We start from the raw sequence: 13,303 nt of genomic DNA, 5'->3' as shown, positions 1-13,303 counted from the left end.
ACTCTATCCCCCTCCCCACTCTCCCCCCTCCCCCCCACTCTCTCCTCCCCCCTCCCCCTCTCCTCACTCTCTCCTCCCTCCCCTCACTCACTCCCCCTCTCTCAGTCCCCTCCCCTTTCAGCTCATCCATAACTGGCAGACGTGGTGTATCCCTCCCTCGCGCGCTTCGCCGCCGCCGCTCCTGCTTGCCGCCGCCGCCGCAGCTGGTACTGCTCCTCCCGCTCCTGCTCCTCGCCGCCGCCGCCACTCCTGCTCCTGGACCCAGCGCCATTTTTTTTTTCCGGGCACGCTCCGCTCTGACCGACGTGCTCGCCCGCACATGCGCGGTAGTTATTTATTTAAGTTCTTTTAATATACCGATGCTCAAGACGAAGTTTTATCGTACCGGTTTACAGTGGAACTAGGGGAAACCTATTAACTATATAGAAGGTAAAGTTACATTAAACAGGGAGCATAAACATGGGCTTTGGAAGAAAGGAAAGATTTCAAACTAATACAACTGGAGAGTACTGAAAATAGTCAGCGAAAAACAATTAAGTAGCGAGACATATTAAGGTTAACATAAGGTTGCTGAATTCGGCTGGAGATTTATCTTAGGCAGTTGTTAGCATAACATTTCCTGAGGAAGGAAGAACAGGGGAGGTAACCGGGGGGGGGGGTAAGGGCAGGGACTGGGAGCGGGGGGGGGAGGGAGGTGAGAGAGTCAATATTGGTTGAAAGAGGCTCCTTCAACTGTAAGCTTGGGCGAACAGCCAGGTTTTCAGCCAGTAGAGTTGCGCTCTACTGCGCATTTGCGGCACGTCGGTCAGGGCTCCCTTACCTAGTAGATTGAAAAGCACCAGTCCAAGTACAGATCCCTGAGGCACTCCACTGTTTACCCTTTTCCACTGTGTTTTTTGTTGGTATTAAAAATGTATTTAATAATTATGGATCTCTTTGCTTATTTCAAAAATTGCTCAAAGCAATGTACAAAATTATTACATTTAATAATTAAATATATAACCCATAAATTAAAAATAAAACAAAAATTGAAATAGCTGAAGTAAAATTGCACAATTTTACAGAATGAAACCAACATAATATAGGACCCAATGCTTATACTCTGTCCAGACAATCTGCTTATCACTCGACAGGGGTATTTTGGAATCTTTTAGCTCATGTAGTTCTTTACTTTTAAACACATGGGCTACTATTTCTTTTATTAGAACCTCTCTATCGGGATGCCTTAACTTCTCTACTATTTTAGTAATCTTTGAAGATAGCTCCCTCCGAATCATGCGCTTCTGAGCAACTGTCTGCTTTCCCCCATGTTCTGTTTTAAAAGCTGATCTGTCTCCTTTTTGAAGGTTAGTGCCCTGGTTAAGGTGGAGCCCATCCCTTTGGAATAGGCTCCCCCTTGGCCCGAAATATTGCCTAGTTCCTAATAAAAGTAAAGCCCTCTTCCCTGCACCATTGTCTTAACCACGCATTGAGAGACTAGAGCTCCGCCCGCCTGCCTCTGGGATCCTGCCCGTGAAACAAGGAGCATTTGAAAGAGTTGTAAGTTTAGGGGTGCAGGGACCTGTCTGCTACAGGGCACTTTGTTCCCCTCCCACTTCACTGCATGATCCTAAGTCAGGAAAAGACAATATGTTCTCAGAATTATTTTTATTATATTTGGCAGGATTTAGCATTTAGAAGATGACAATTCCTGTCTCTAACATCCTGGCCACTAAGCACCAGTTTATCCTAAAGAAATTTCTGTGTCCTGGGTGGTTTCAAACATGCCATAAACCTTAGCCTGCTTAATATATTATGGCTAACTTACTTAAACTGGGTCCCAACTCCCTCTGTTCAGATCTAAAGCAGACACTAGCTGGAGGTCTGGAGAATGTGGACAGGGGAAAAGACTTTCTTCCTGGTTTGGTACTGGCTGAGCTGCAGGGCGGTTCAGGAAGGAGGCATGCTTCTGGGTCTGGTACTTGCCTGGGTGTCTGGGGCTTGCTTCCGGTTCTGGTACTAGCAGAGCTGCTGGGCTGCTCTCGGCCCCTCACTGTCTCAGACTGTGTCACTCTCCGACCCTAAGCAGGGCTTCTCCAGTCTTCTGGCCACACCTAATCTTCTCCCTCAGTAGCAGGGGGTACTGGGCTGCTTCGGGTTCACTTCTTTTTCTCCTTATTTGCCCCATCTTATACTTTCCAGCTGATAAATATGCATAAGCTTGTGCATAATCATGTAGTGGGTGGAAGGTCTTTGCCACATCGCATGTCTTTCCCCCTCCCCTTTCTTTGGGGGGGGGGGTCCTGCCATGTATGCCGAGCTGTATGCCAGAGTCATCTTTTTTCTCAGTTTCAGAATGCTCCCCCATCATCCAAGGGTGGGGGTCCCTCTGACCTCTGGAATTCCCTTGGCCAGTCTGTGACTCCTGCTTATTAGCTTAAGTGGCTGCATTGTCCCTCTGCCTTGGTTTTATTTACACAGGCTCTTACAAACAGGCAGATTTTGATAAGCATCCTTCAGAGCTGGTTTAAAGTTCTAATCTGGACAAAATTTCTTTTCTTTAGCTGTGACAGTGATTTGGTCTGTAAATATACTGGTCCGCATACTACTTTGTCTATTATGATTCATATTTGGTGCCTTCAGTGGTAAAACATGGAATGCTACCCTAGAGGTTCTAGATTTCAATTTTCTACCTAAGAGCCTAAATATAGTTTTCTTATCATATGGACAGTTAGGTCCAAAACCAGTGGGTTATGCACTCTACCAGCAGATGAAGACGGACAAAAGCTGATATCACAGTATATATATTCCTGCACTGACAGCTCGACAGTATTCTCCATCTCCAGCAGATGGTGGACGTGCATCTCCCTTCTGGGGATTGCTTAAAAATTTTCAAAGGAGGAAGATATTTATTTGCCCTGCTCTCCTGTGGCAATACAGTTTGGTCCCTCCCTTGGTTGAGAAACTAGTACTGGGTTCACATTACAAGTTCTTTTCCACACTGGGAGTCAGGGGGTTCCCCCTTACAGCTCTCTTGAAAGTAGATGTTGTCTTCCTTGGAGCTCCTTGAGAAAGATCATGAAAACTTAACACATAAGTACATAAGAAAATGCCATACTGGGTCAGACCAAGGGTCCATCAAGCCCAGCATCCTGTTTCCAACAGTGGCCAATCCAGGCCATAAGAACCTGGCAAGTACCCAAAAACTAAGTCTATTCCATGTAACCATTGCTAATGGCAGTGGCTATTCTCTAAGTGAACTTAATAGCAGGTAATGGACTTCTCCTCCAAGAACTTATCCAATCCTTTTTTAAACCCAGCTATACTAACTGCACTAACCACATTCTCTGGCAACAAATTCCAGAGTTTAATTGTGCGTTGAGTAAAAAAGAACTTTCTTTATTCACTATTGAGAGAGCACTGTGAATGCATGCACAATATTCCTTTGATTTCTAAGAGATTGAAAACGCCGACAAGAAGGGAACTGCAAAACCTGCTTCCTTTTTGAATTTCAATGATTTCTCCACTACAAATACCGGATTATGTTAACATTTCAGTGTGTTTCAACTTTCCCCTGCAGAAGGAAAGAACAATCTTTCTGAAATGTTGCAATGTCGGGTTAATAACAAAGGGATATTACACACACATTGTTTCTTATCCCTTTGGAAATATATTTTGGAAACTTTTTCTCATCCAGGTGCAAGAAAAGCATGCAGATTTATAAAAGAAATCTTTTAAGAATTCTGATGTTTTATATCCAGAACAAAAAATTTTGAAAAATGAGAAGATATACACATAGATATACTAGGTCTGCTATCTGTGCGACTTTCCTTGATATTTATTTAGTGTAGATACCTTATTTGCAGTGAGTGTTAGTGTTTATCATTCAGTAAGAGGCAGATTTTAAAAGGTACGCGCGAGATGTACATTTGTTCGTGCTACCCGTGCACACAAATGTACGCCCGATTTTATAACATGCGCGTGCATGTTTTAAAATCCAGGGTCGGCGTGCGCAAGGGGGTGCACAATTATGCACCTTGCGCACACCGAGCTCTATCTGAGCCGTGCTGCCTTCCCCTGTTCCCTCCCAGCCCACTCCAAAATTGGAGTGGCCTGGGAGGGAACTTGCTTACTCCCCCCGCCCCCCCCCCCCACCTTCCCTTCCCCTACCTCCCCCGCTCTTTCCCCCTACCTTTTACTTTTTGTTTTCTTTGTTCCAAAACTTACTTCAGCTTGGCTCCTCCCCCCACTTAAAGGAGGCACGACAGGAAATCATTCCAGACTCCCAGGAACCACTTCCTACCCAGAACTATTTAAGGAGGCTTCTGAGGGATGTCCAGTGCCTTGCAATAGGTCCAGCTTGGTGTGTCGCTTGCCTTGCGTTGACTCCTGCTTCGGATTGGACTTTGCCTTGCCTGCCGCCTGCCCTTGACCTCTGCTTCGGATTGGACTTTGCTTTGCCTGCCGCCTGCTTTGACCTCTGCCTCCGATTTGGACCTTGCTCGTATACGACCTTGCTTCGTTTTGGACTGCATCTTGTTCGCCACCTGCCCGACCCTGCTTTGGACCAGGACTTTGCCTACCAGCTGCCTACCTCCGACTCTGGACTGTACAGAACTTCTCTGGATACTATCAGCCTAGCCGCTGCCTCTGCTGGCACCATCTCATCACCAGCTACTGTCCCTGAGGTTCATCTCCCGCCAACGAGTAACTGGGGTAAGCTCCTTTACACATTTCGTTGCGGTCCAAGGGTTTACCGATTCATCGAATCATAACAGATTGCAAGGCCATGAACCCGATGGACCTCTCCAGTCTATAGGCTATTCCAGGCCTAGCATTAAAGATACAGCAGCAGCAACAATGCCTGGACTCCCTGGCGGCATCTCTACAATTGTAAATTGTTTTCTGCAAATATGTTATACTCGGCCTTTGCCGAGATGTTAACTATCTCTTAGCTGTACTTGCATTATAATATGTTTCATGTATGATGTTGTTTTCTCTGTAAACCGGGGTGAAGGCACTCAGCTATACTTCGGTATATAAAAGAATCTAAATAAATAAATACAATGTCTGAACTCTCGGCTAGACGCCTTTAGGTCCTCCAATGGACCAACTACCATTCTGACACACAATACCTCTCCTGTTTGACTGACGGCTCCTCCCTGGTACGCAGGTGATCCAAGACAATGTCAAGGTTTTTCTCAATGCACTTTTTACTTCATCCTGCACAGTTTCCTTTGGATATAGTTAAAACCACTTTTATACTTTCCTTGTTAGACGGCACGGCTCTGGCTTGGACATTTCCATTTATGGGAAAAAGGAGATCCTATTCTTCAGGACCTTCAACGTTTTCTCCAAGTTTTTAAAACAACCTTTGATGATCCTGGTCGACTGGCGGCCACTGGGTCGGATATTCTTCATTTACGTCAAGGTGCTCATATATTATCCGATTACGCTATCGAGTTTCGGACAATAGCTACCAAACTGAATTGGCGCGAGGACAGTTTATGAAGTATTTTTTTGGAAGGACTAGCCACCTGAATCAAAGATGAATTGGCCGCTCGATATCTCCCTGACTTTCTGGATGATCTGATTGACCTAGCTGGCAAAATTGCTCGACATCTTCAGCAATGCGCTAAGGAATTGCATGAACCACATAGACCAATCACTCTTGCACCTTCCTTCTCTTGGCCTCTGTCTCGTCCTCAACCAATGGCTACAAACCTCGAGCCAGAAGAACCGATGCAACTTGGGAGGAGATCAAGTTTTGTAAACACTTGGGCGCCCTGTAACCGGTCTAGTAAAACCGGAATGAAACACAACGGGTAAATATCTTTCCTGGTTATGGCGTTTAATCCTCGATAACCTATACAAGGCTGTAACGCACCATCTTTTTTGGCCACAAAGAAAAAACCGGCTCCAGCCAGCGAAGTAGATGGGCGAATGAATCCCCGGTCTAAATTCTCCTGGATATATTGGGCCTGAGTCGCAGGAAGAGATAGTAGAATTACCTATTTTCAATGGTAATCGGGTAATTTGGGTGGTCATTGACCGTTTTTCTAAAATGGCCCAGTTTATCGCTCTTCCAACACTACCCTCCGCTCCAGAACTGGCCAAATTGTTCACAACACACATTTTTCGATTACACGGACTACCTCACCATATTGTGTCCGCCTGAGGAACCCAGTTCACGGCCAAATGCTGGCAGTCATTGTGCAGCAAATTTGGGGTTAAATTGGATTTTACTACAGCCTACCACCCCATGCCAATGGACAAACCGAACGAACTAACTGTACATTAAAAACTTTCTTAAGAGCTTTTGTGAATGAGCGTCAGGATGATTGGGCTGACCTTCTCCCTTAGGCAGAATTCTCCCATAACAGTCAGTCATGCCAACGCAGCTACGGGATCCTCACCCTTTCTCTGTGTCTATGGGGAAACAACCACTCCCTCCTCTTCCAATACCATTATCCGTGCCTTCCCCAGCTGCTCAGATGACAGCACAGGATCTTCATGCACTATGGACTCAGATTGAAACCTTGATCAGTAAAGCTGCCCAAAGAACAAAGAATACTACAGATAAACATCAGCGACCAGCAACTCAACTCAAGGTTGGAGAAAATGTTTTGCTTAGCATCCGCAACTTATGTTTACGTGTACCTTCCATGAGGCTAGCCCCTCGCTAAGTGGGGGCTTTTCCTATCCTGAGAGAGGTCACTCCGGTCACCTATCAACTACGTCTTCCTCCATTCAAAATCCATAACGTTTTCCATGTCTCTCTTTTGAAACCAGTGATTCGGTCCTGGTCCTCCCCAAGAAATCTGCACTGAGGAGGAGGAGATGTACCAAGTCAGAGAGATCCTGAATGTCCGCCGTCATAAGAGGCATTGGGAATATCTCATAGCCTGGGAGGGGTACAGCCCAGAGGAGGATTTGTGGGAGCCATGAAGAATATACTGGACAAAACACTCCTTGTGGATTTTCATACCAATCACCCGGAGAAACCTAGGCCTCCTGGAGGGGGGTACTGTTGCGATCGGCAGGGGCCGACCCCCACAACCGATCGCACTTACCAGCAACGATGGCCACGGCAGGGAGCCGGCAGGCCGGCCCCTGCATCACGCTGCTTCGACTCTCCGCGGGTGCCTCAGATGGCCGCAGGCAGAGGCAGGTCCCCTCAGTGCTTCTACGCAGTTCCCCTCAGTGCTTCTACGCAGTTCCCCTCAGTGCTTCTACGCAGTTCCCATCAATGGCTTAGGCGGCAGGGAGCCGACAGCAGGGCTTCTGCAGGGGCAGCCTTAGCTCCAATCAGACACGGGTGCTTGGCTCCTCCCCCCACTTAAAGGAGGCACGACAGGAAGTCATTCCAGGATCCCAGGAACCACTTCCTACCCAGAACTATTTAAGGAGGCTTCTGAGGGATATCCAGTGCCTTGCAATAGGTCCAGCTTGGTGTGTCTCTTGCCTTGCGTTGACTTCTGCTTTGGATTGAACTTTGCTTTGCATGCGGCTGCCTTTGACTCCTGCTTCGGATTGGACTTTGCTTTGCCTGTGCCTGCCTTTGACTCCTGCTTCGGATTGGACTTTGCTTTGCCTGCTGCCTGCCCTTGACCTCTGCTTCGGATTTGGACTTTGCCTTGCCTGCCGCCTGCCTTTGACCTCTGCTTCGGATTGGACTTTGCTTTGCTGCCGCCTGCCTTTGACCTCTGCCTCTGAGTTGGACCTTGCTCTTGTACGACCTTGCTTCAGATTGGACCCCATCTTGTTCGCTACCTGCCCAACCCTGCTTTGGACCAGGACTTTGCCTACCAGCCGCCTGTCTCCGACTCTGGACTGTACAGAACTTCTCTGGATACTACCAGCCTAGCCGCTGCCTCTGCTGGCACCATCTCATCACCAGCTACTGTCCCTGAGGTTCATCTCCCGCCGAGTAACTGGGGTAAGCACCTTTACACATATCGTTGCTGCCCAAGGGTTTACCGATTCTTTGAATCGTAACAGGTACAGTTGGGTTTGAAATTAAGAAAGAACAGTAGAAGATAAGCATCATAGGAATTCATTCTAAAGCAACTGATAATTGGTCTGTTTAGCCCGTAAATGGTCCTATACCATATACGGTCCAGAATGGCAAGATGCAAACCAAGATAATAAACGGATATGAGAATTTTTTTTTTAAATAGGTTGCAACTCCTCATTCTGCCCAGTACTTTAGCATAATGTTTCCAACCTTTTCATGCCCAAGACACACCAGCCTCAATGGAGCAGGCACTGAGCTAGGAAAGCACTGAAAACCCCACAGTTTCTTTCAAATTTTAAAACAAAGGAAGAGAGGGGGTGAAAACTCATGAACCTGTCATGCTGGCCGAGCTCCTTCTATATACAAGTGTGGGAGAAGTCAGTGTGGTTTAGGCAACTGGCTCAGTTGGTTACCTTGGCTGTCGCATACTGTTCCCAGCACTCAGTGAGTCACATCTAGTGATCAGTGCATGAGCTTCCTGTCTCTCAGCCTAAAGATAAAACAGAGATTGAAAGGACTCTAAGACCTACATGTTGACCATTAATTACCACACTCAGGGGCTCATGTTATAGTTAGAAAGAAGCATACATGGTTAAACATGTTCTCTGAAAGAAGTTTCTACATATTTAAGAGCTGCTGATGGTGTTGCTTGTTAGGTCCTGAGAGCAGAACTCAAGGCAGTGGCATGGACATGAGCATCAGGTAGTGATGAATTTTCTATGACACACCTGATCAGGTCTGAAGGCACACACTGGTTGGGGAAACAGTATAGCAGACCATTGAAGAGAAATGACAAGCAGAACAAGGAACTCTGTGATAATCAGAGATAGATCTGTGCAAATGTAGGAGCTCACTCTTAACTACTTGTTCAGATTTGATTTTTTTTTTTTAACTTTTCGAATTTTTTTATGATCCCCTTGTCTTGTTGTTCTCAGACAAAGGGGTATCAAATTAGAGCAGAGGGACCAATGGTCTATTGAAGCTTCATGGGAGTTTGCAATCCATGTTAAAGCTGTCTCATTTTCACAGCCTGCCCTGTGCAAGTTAAACCATAAGATGCCCGGTGATAAGAATGCAGGGATCGGACTCCTGTGTGGCTTGAAAAGATCATTGAAAGGAACCCTTCTGGGGGGTTTTTCCCAAAAATATTCTGGTGAACCATGTATTGAATATTTTCTTAGATAATGTTTTTTTATATATCTCATACGTTCCATAATTTTTTCTCCTCAGGCCTCTCATTTTTTCTGGGGACTGTGGGCTTTGATTCAGGCCAAATATTCCACAATTGATTTTGATTTCCTTGGGTAAGTGATTTTAAATATATTGTTTTACACAGGATAAAACTGATTATAAGAACCCTGATTGGATCTGCATGACAGAGACCTCTTATTCCAGGCATAATTTCAGGAAATATTTCACCATTCCTCAAAAATTATACAAAAACCTACTAGCAACTATTCATGCTTAATTGTCTTCAGGTGCCAGTGCTATGTAGAGACAACACTTTTTCTATCTCAGCATGGCATGAGAGCACATATTGCTCCAGGGAAAGGCTATGCAGGGGAATGGAGTTTAGTTGGAGTCGGAATGTAGGGGTAGAAAAATATTTAGAAAAATTAGCCTTCAGCCAAAGAATTACTTTCTTATATTTTTTGACTTGTCTTTGCGCCCCTCCCTTTAACCTTTCCTTTCCTCCTAATCTTTTCTTCACCTTCATCCCCCCATATCTTCAAATTCTTTCCCCAGTGCTTACATGAATTGCAGCAATGGCTTCTCCCTCCAGTTACCATGTGAACTGCAACTGCAGCCCTGCTCTCTTGTGGCCTGGCTCCAATTTTATCCTGCTTCCAATTCCCTAGGGTCTGATCATATTTAGTGAGCTTGCCAGTGGGATTTTCAAAGGCTGTTTCACATTAAAGAGTTTACATAGCAGTGACAACTGTGTAAGAATTGTGTATAACAGGTTATAACAGTCAAAATTATGTAAACTTGTATGCCCTTTTTGCTTGTCTCCTACTTAGAGCTTCTTTCATCTACTTTTTTGTTTCATATTTATTTAGCTTGTTCATTTCCATTACCTTTTCCTTCCTTTGCAATCTTTTCTCTCTCCCTCTGACACACTCCTTTTCCTCACCTGATTTTTCCACTGTTCTCTCCTTAAGCCTGTCACCAATGCAGACTTTTCACAACCTTTCCCTTCATCTGCCTCCTTATTTGCCCTCCTTTGATACTCTAACTCCCTTCTGTGCTTTGACCTCCCATTTTCCCCATCCCTCTATCTCCTTATTTCCTGTCTTCATTTATGTATCTTAACTCTCCTATACCTCCATTTCCCTTTCTTATTCTCCTTTTTCCCTTATCTATCTTTCCTTTATCTTTCCACTTCAATGCCTATCTTCCTCATTCTCACAGGACAAGCAGGATGGTAGTCCTCACATATGGGTGACATCATCAGGATGGAGCCCAATCACAGAAAACTTCTGTCAAAGTTTCCAGAACTTTCACTGGCCCCTACTGGGCATGCCTAGCATGGCACTAACCCTGCAACCAGCAGGGGTCCCCCTTCAGTCTTCTTTTTTCCGCTCAGCAGTAGCCTCGCGGTTTAGGAGCTCTGCAACGGTTCCAACGCCTCAGCCTTCGCCACCGCTTACAACTGCTCTGATACCATCAGTTGTAACGCCGGAATTGTCTGATATCATCAGACAAGCGATTTCACAGGCTTTGAGGGAACAGTTAATTCCGACAGGCTCCAAGCATCGATGCCGGCAACCTTGCCGATGCCGGTGGGACCACCGATGCCGGTGTCCACCATGACGCCGAGGACACTGGAGGAATCGACATCGACACCAAGAATTTTAACCACGTCGACGTCCATATATGCGCAGCTACCATCGACTACTTCAATATCGATGCCCATGTTGCCGCCTCCATCAGGTGCAAGGCCACTTTCGACGTCGATGTCGAGGCAACCATCAGCGCCATCGAGAACAACAACAATAGATGATGAGGATGTTCAGGACTTGTCATCCTTCCACCGTCTACTTCAAAAATACCAGGATGTCATTCACACCAAATCTGCAGAACATGTGTTTTCATCTGATCCCACTGATGACCCACTACCAGGTCCATCAGGGCTCCATCTGCCTCATAAAACCACATCAAAACAGCTTTATGGGCAGGAAGAAGAGGATTCCTGGGATAGTCAGGATACAGACTCCTCCTCTGAGGACTTTGTCTGATCCCTCACCTCCAGAACCAAGAAACAAGTCCCCACCTGAAGACCTCTCTTTCTCGAACTTCATACAGGATATGGCAGACACCATCCCATTTAAATTAGAAGCTGAGCAAGACTCAAGGCAACACACTTTAGAAGTGCTGCAGTTTGTGGATCCACCCAAACAAGTTTTGGCTATACCAATACACGAGGTGCTTTTAGACTTACAACATCGTATCTGGGAGCATCCATCCACAGTGTCTGCTGTCAATAAAAGAATAGACTCATCTTACTTGGTACAATCAACTCCAGGGTACCAAAAGGCTCAACTACCACATCAATCTATGGTAGTTGAATCTGCCCAGAAAAAATCAAAAAGAATCCGGCCTCATTCCTCCACCCCACCTGGCAAAGATCATCGCTTCCTTGATTCTTTGGGAAGGAAGATCTACCAATCTTCAATGCTAAATTCCAGAATCTCTGCATACCAGCTGTACATGACACAGTATCAGAGAAATTTATGGAAGCAGATGGAGGAACTCACCAACTCACTGCCTGAACAGCTTCAAGAACCTGCACAAGCCATCATACATAAAGGCCTGGAAGCAGGAAAACACGAGGTAAGAGCGGCCTATGACAGTTTCGATACTGCCTCCAGAACTGCAGCTGTTGGCATTGCTGCACGTAGATATGCATGGCTCAAGGCTTCTGACCTCAGGCCTGAGGTACAGGAAAAACTTGTTGATCTTCCATGCAAGGGAGACAACCTATTTGGAGAAAAAGTTCAGGAGGCAGTCCAACAACTGAAGGATCACACACAGACTTTACGTCAATTGTCCCAAATGCCTCAAGATCCTTCCACGCAGCCTCCTCGCCGACTTCCTCACAGGGAAACAAGGAGGCCTTATTATAGGCCACGCAGATACTACTCCCAAACATCTCGGGGTAGACCTACCAGACCTCAACAGCAACGCGCCCAAGCTAGACAACCAAGGACACCTCGTACTCAACCCCCACCTCAGACAGGCCCTGCTACTGGGTTTTGAGATACTGCCCAGAGAACAAGCCACTCCTTTAAACCCTCACACACAAATCCCAGTGGGTGGAAGAGTGTCCCATTTTTACACACACTGGCAGACAATAACAACAGACCAATGGGTGCTCTATATAGTAGCACAAGGTTACAAACTCAATTTCCTGTCAATTCCACCAGAATTTCCACCGAGAGCCTTCCCACAACAAGACTCTCAACTAATTCCTCTACAAGCAGAATTGGCCTCCCTTCTGAAACTCAGGGCAATACAGTTAGTACCCCAATCTCAGAAGGGAAGAGGATTCTACTCCCGTTACTTCCTCATTCCAAAGAAAACAGGAGGCCTACGCCCCATCCTAGACCTCAGAAATCTCAACAAATTTCTAAAGAAAGAAAAGTTCAGGATGGTTTCTCTAGGCACCATGCTTCCACTTCTTCAAAAAGGAGATTGGCTTTGTTCTCTGGATCTTCAGGATGCTTATACTCACATCCCAATATACCCTCCTCATCGCAAGTACCTGCGCTTCATAGTAGGTCATCAACACTTCCAATACAGGGTCCTTCCTTTCGGACTCGCCTCTGCTCCCAGAGTGTTCACGAAGTGTCTAGCAGTCATTGCAGCACATCTCCGCAAACAAGGTGCTCATGTATTCCCATACCTAGACGACTGGCTCATCAGAAGTCAGTCTCTACAAGGAGCTCTCGATTCTCTCCATCAAACAATTGCAGCACTGCATTCAGTGGGATTCCTGATCAATTATCAAAAATCTCATCTCACACCAGTACAACTGCTTCAATTCATAGGAGCAGAATTGAACACCAACCTGGCAAGAGCTTTTCTACCAGAGGACCGAGCAGAAACAATCTCACTACTAGCAAGGTGGCTCAGATCACAAACACATGTAACAGCTCACCAGTTTTTAACTTTGCTAGGCCACATGGCCTCTACAGTTCACGTCACACCCATGGCACGTCTAGCCATGAGAATAACACAATGGACTTTAAGATCACAATGGATCCAAGCCTTTCAACCATTACATACTCAGATTCAAGTAACCCA

At 45.9% G+C, this 13,303-nt stretch overlaps 1 protein-coding gene across 1 annotated transcript in view; it reads left to right on the top strand.

Moving 5' to 3' along the window:
* ETNK1 (ethanolamine kinase 1) overlaps positions 1–9,304 on the top strand; it is a 409,480-nt gene extending 400,176 nt beyond the window's left edge. Inside the window, 1 exon segment of the mRNA XM_029600112.1 lies at positions 9,227–9,304. Within this exon segment, the coding sequence (XP_029455972.1) occupies positions 9,227–9,304 (78 nt within the window).
* The last annotated feature ends 3,999 nt before the right edge of the window (positions 9,305–13,303 follow it).

The sequence above is a fragment of the Rhinatrema bivittatum genome, chromosome 4 (genome assembly GCF_901001135.1).
Source record: "Rhinatrema bivittatum chromosome 4, aRhiBiv1.1, whole genome shotgun sequence".
NCBI lineage: Eukaryota > Metazoa > Chordata > Amphibia > Gymnophiona > Rhinatrematidae > Rhinatrema > Rhinatrema bivittatum.
This window is presented reverse-complemented; position numbering and strand designations above follow the sequence as displayed.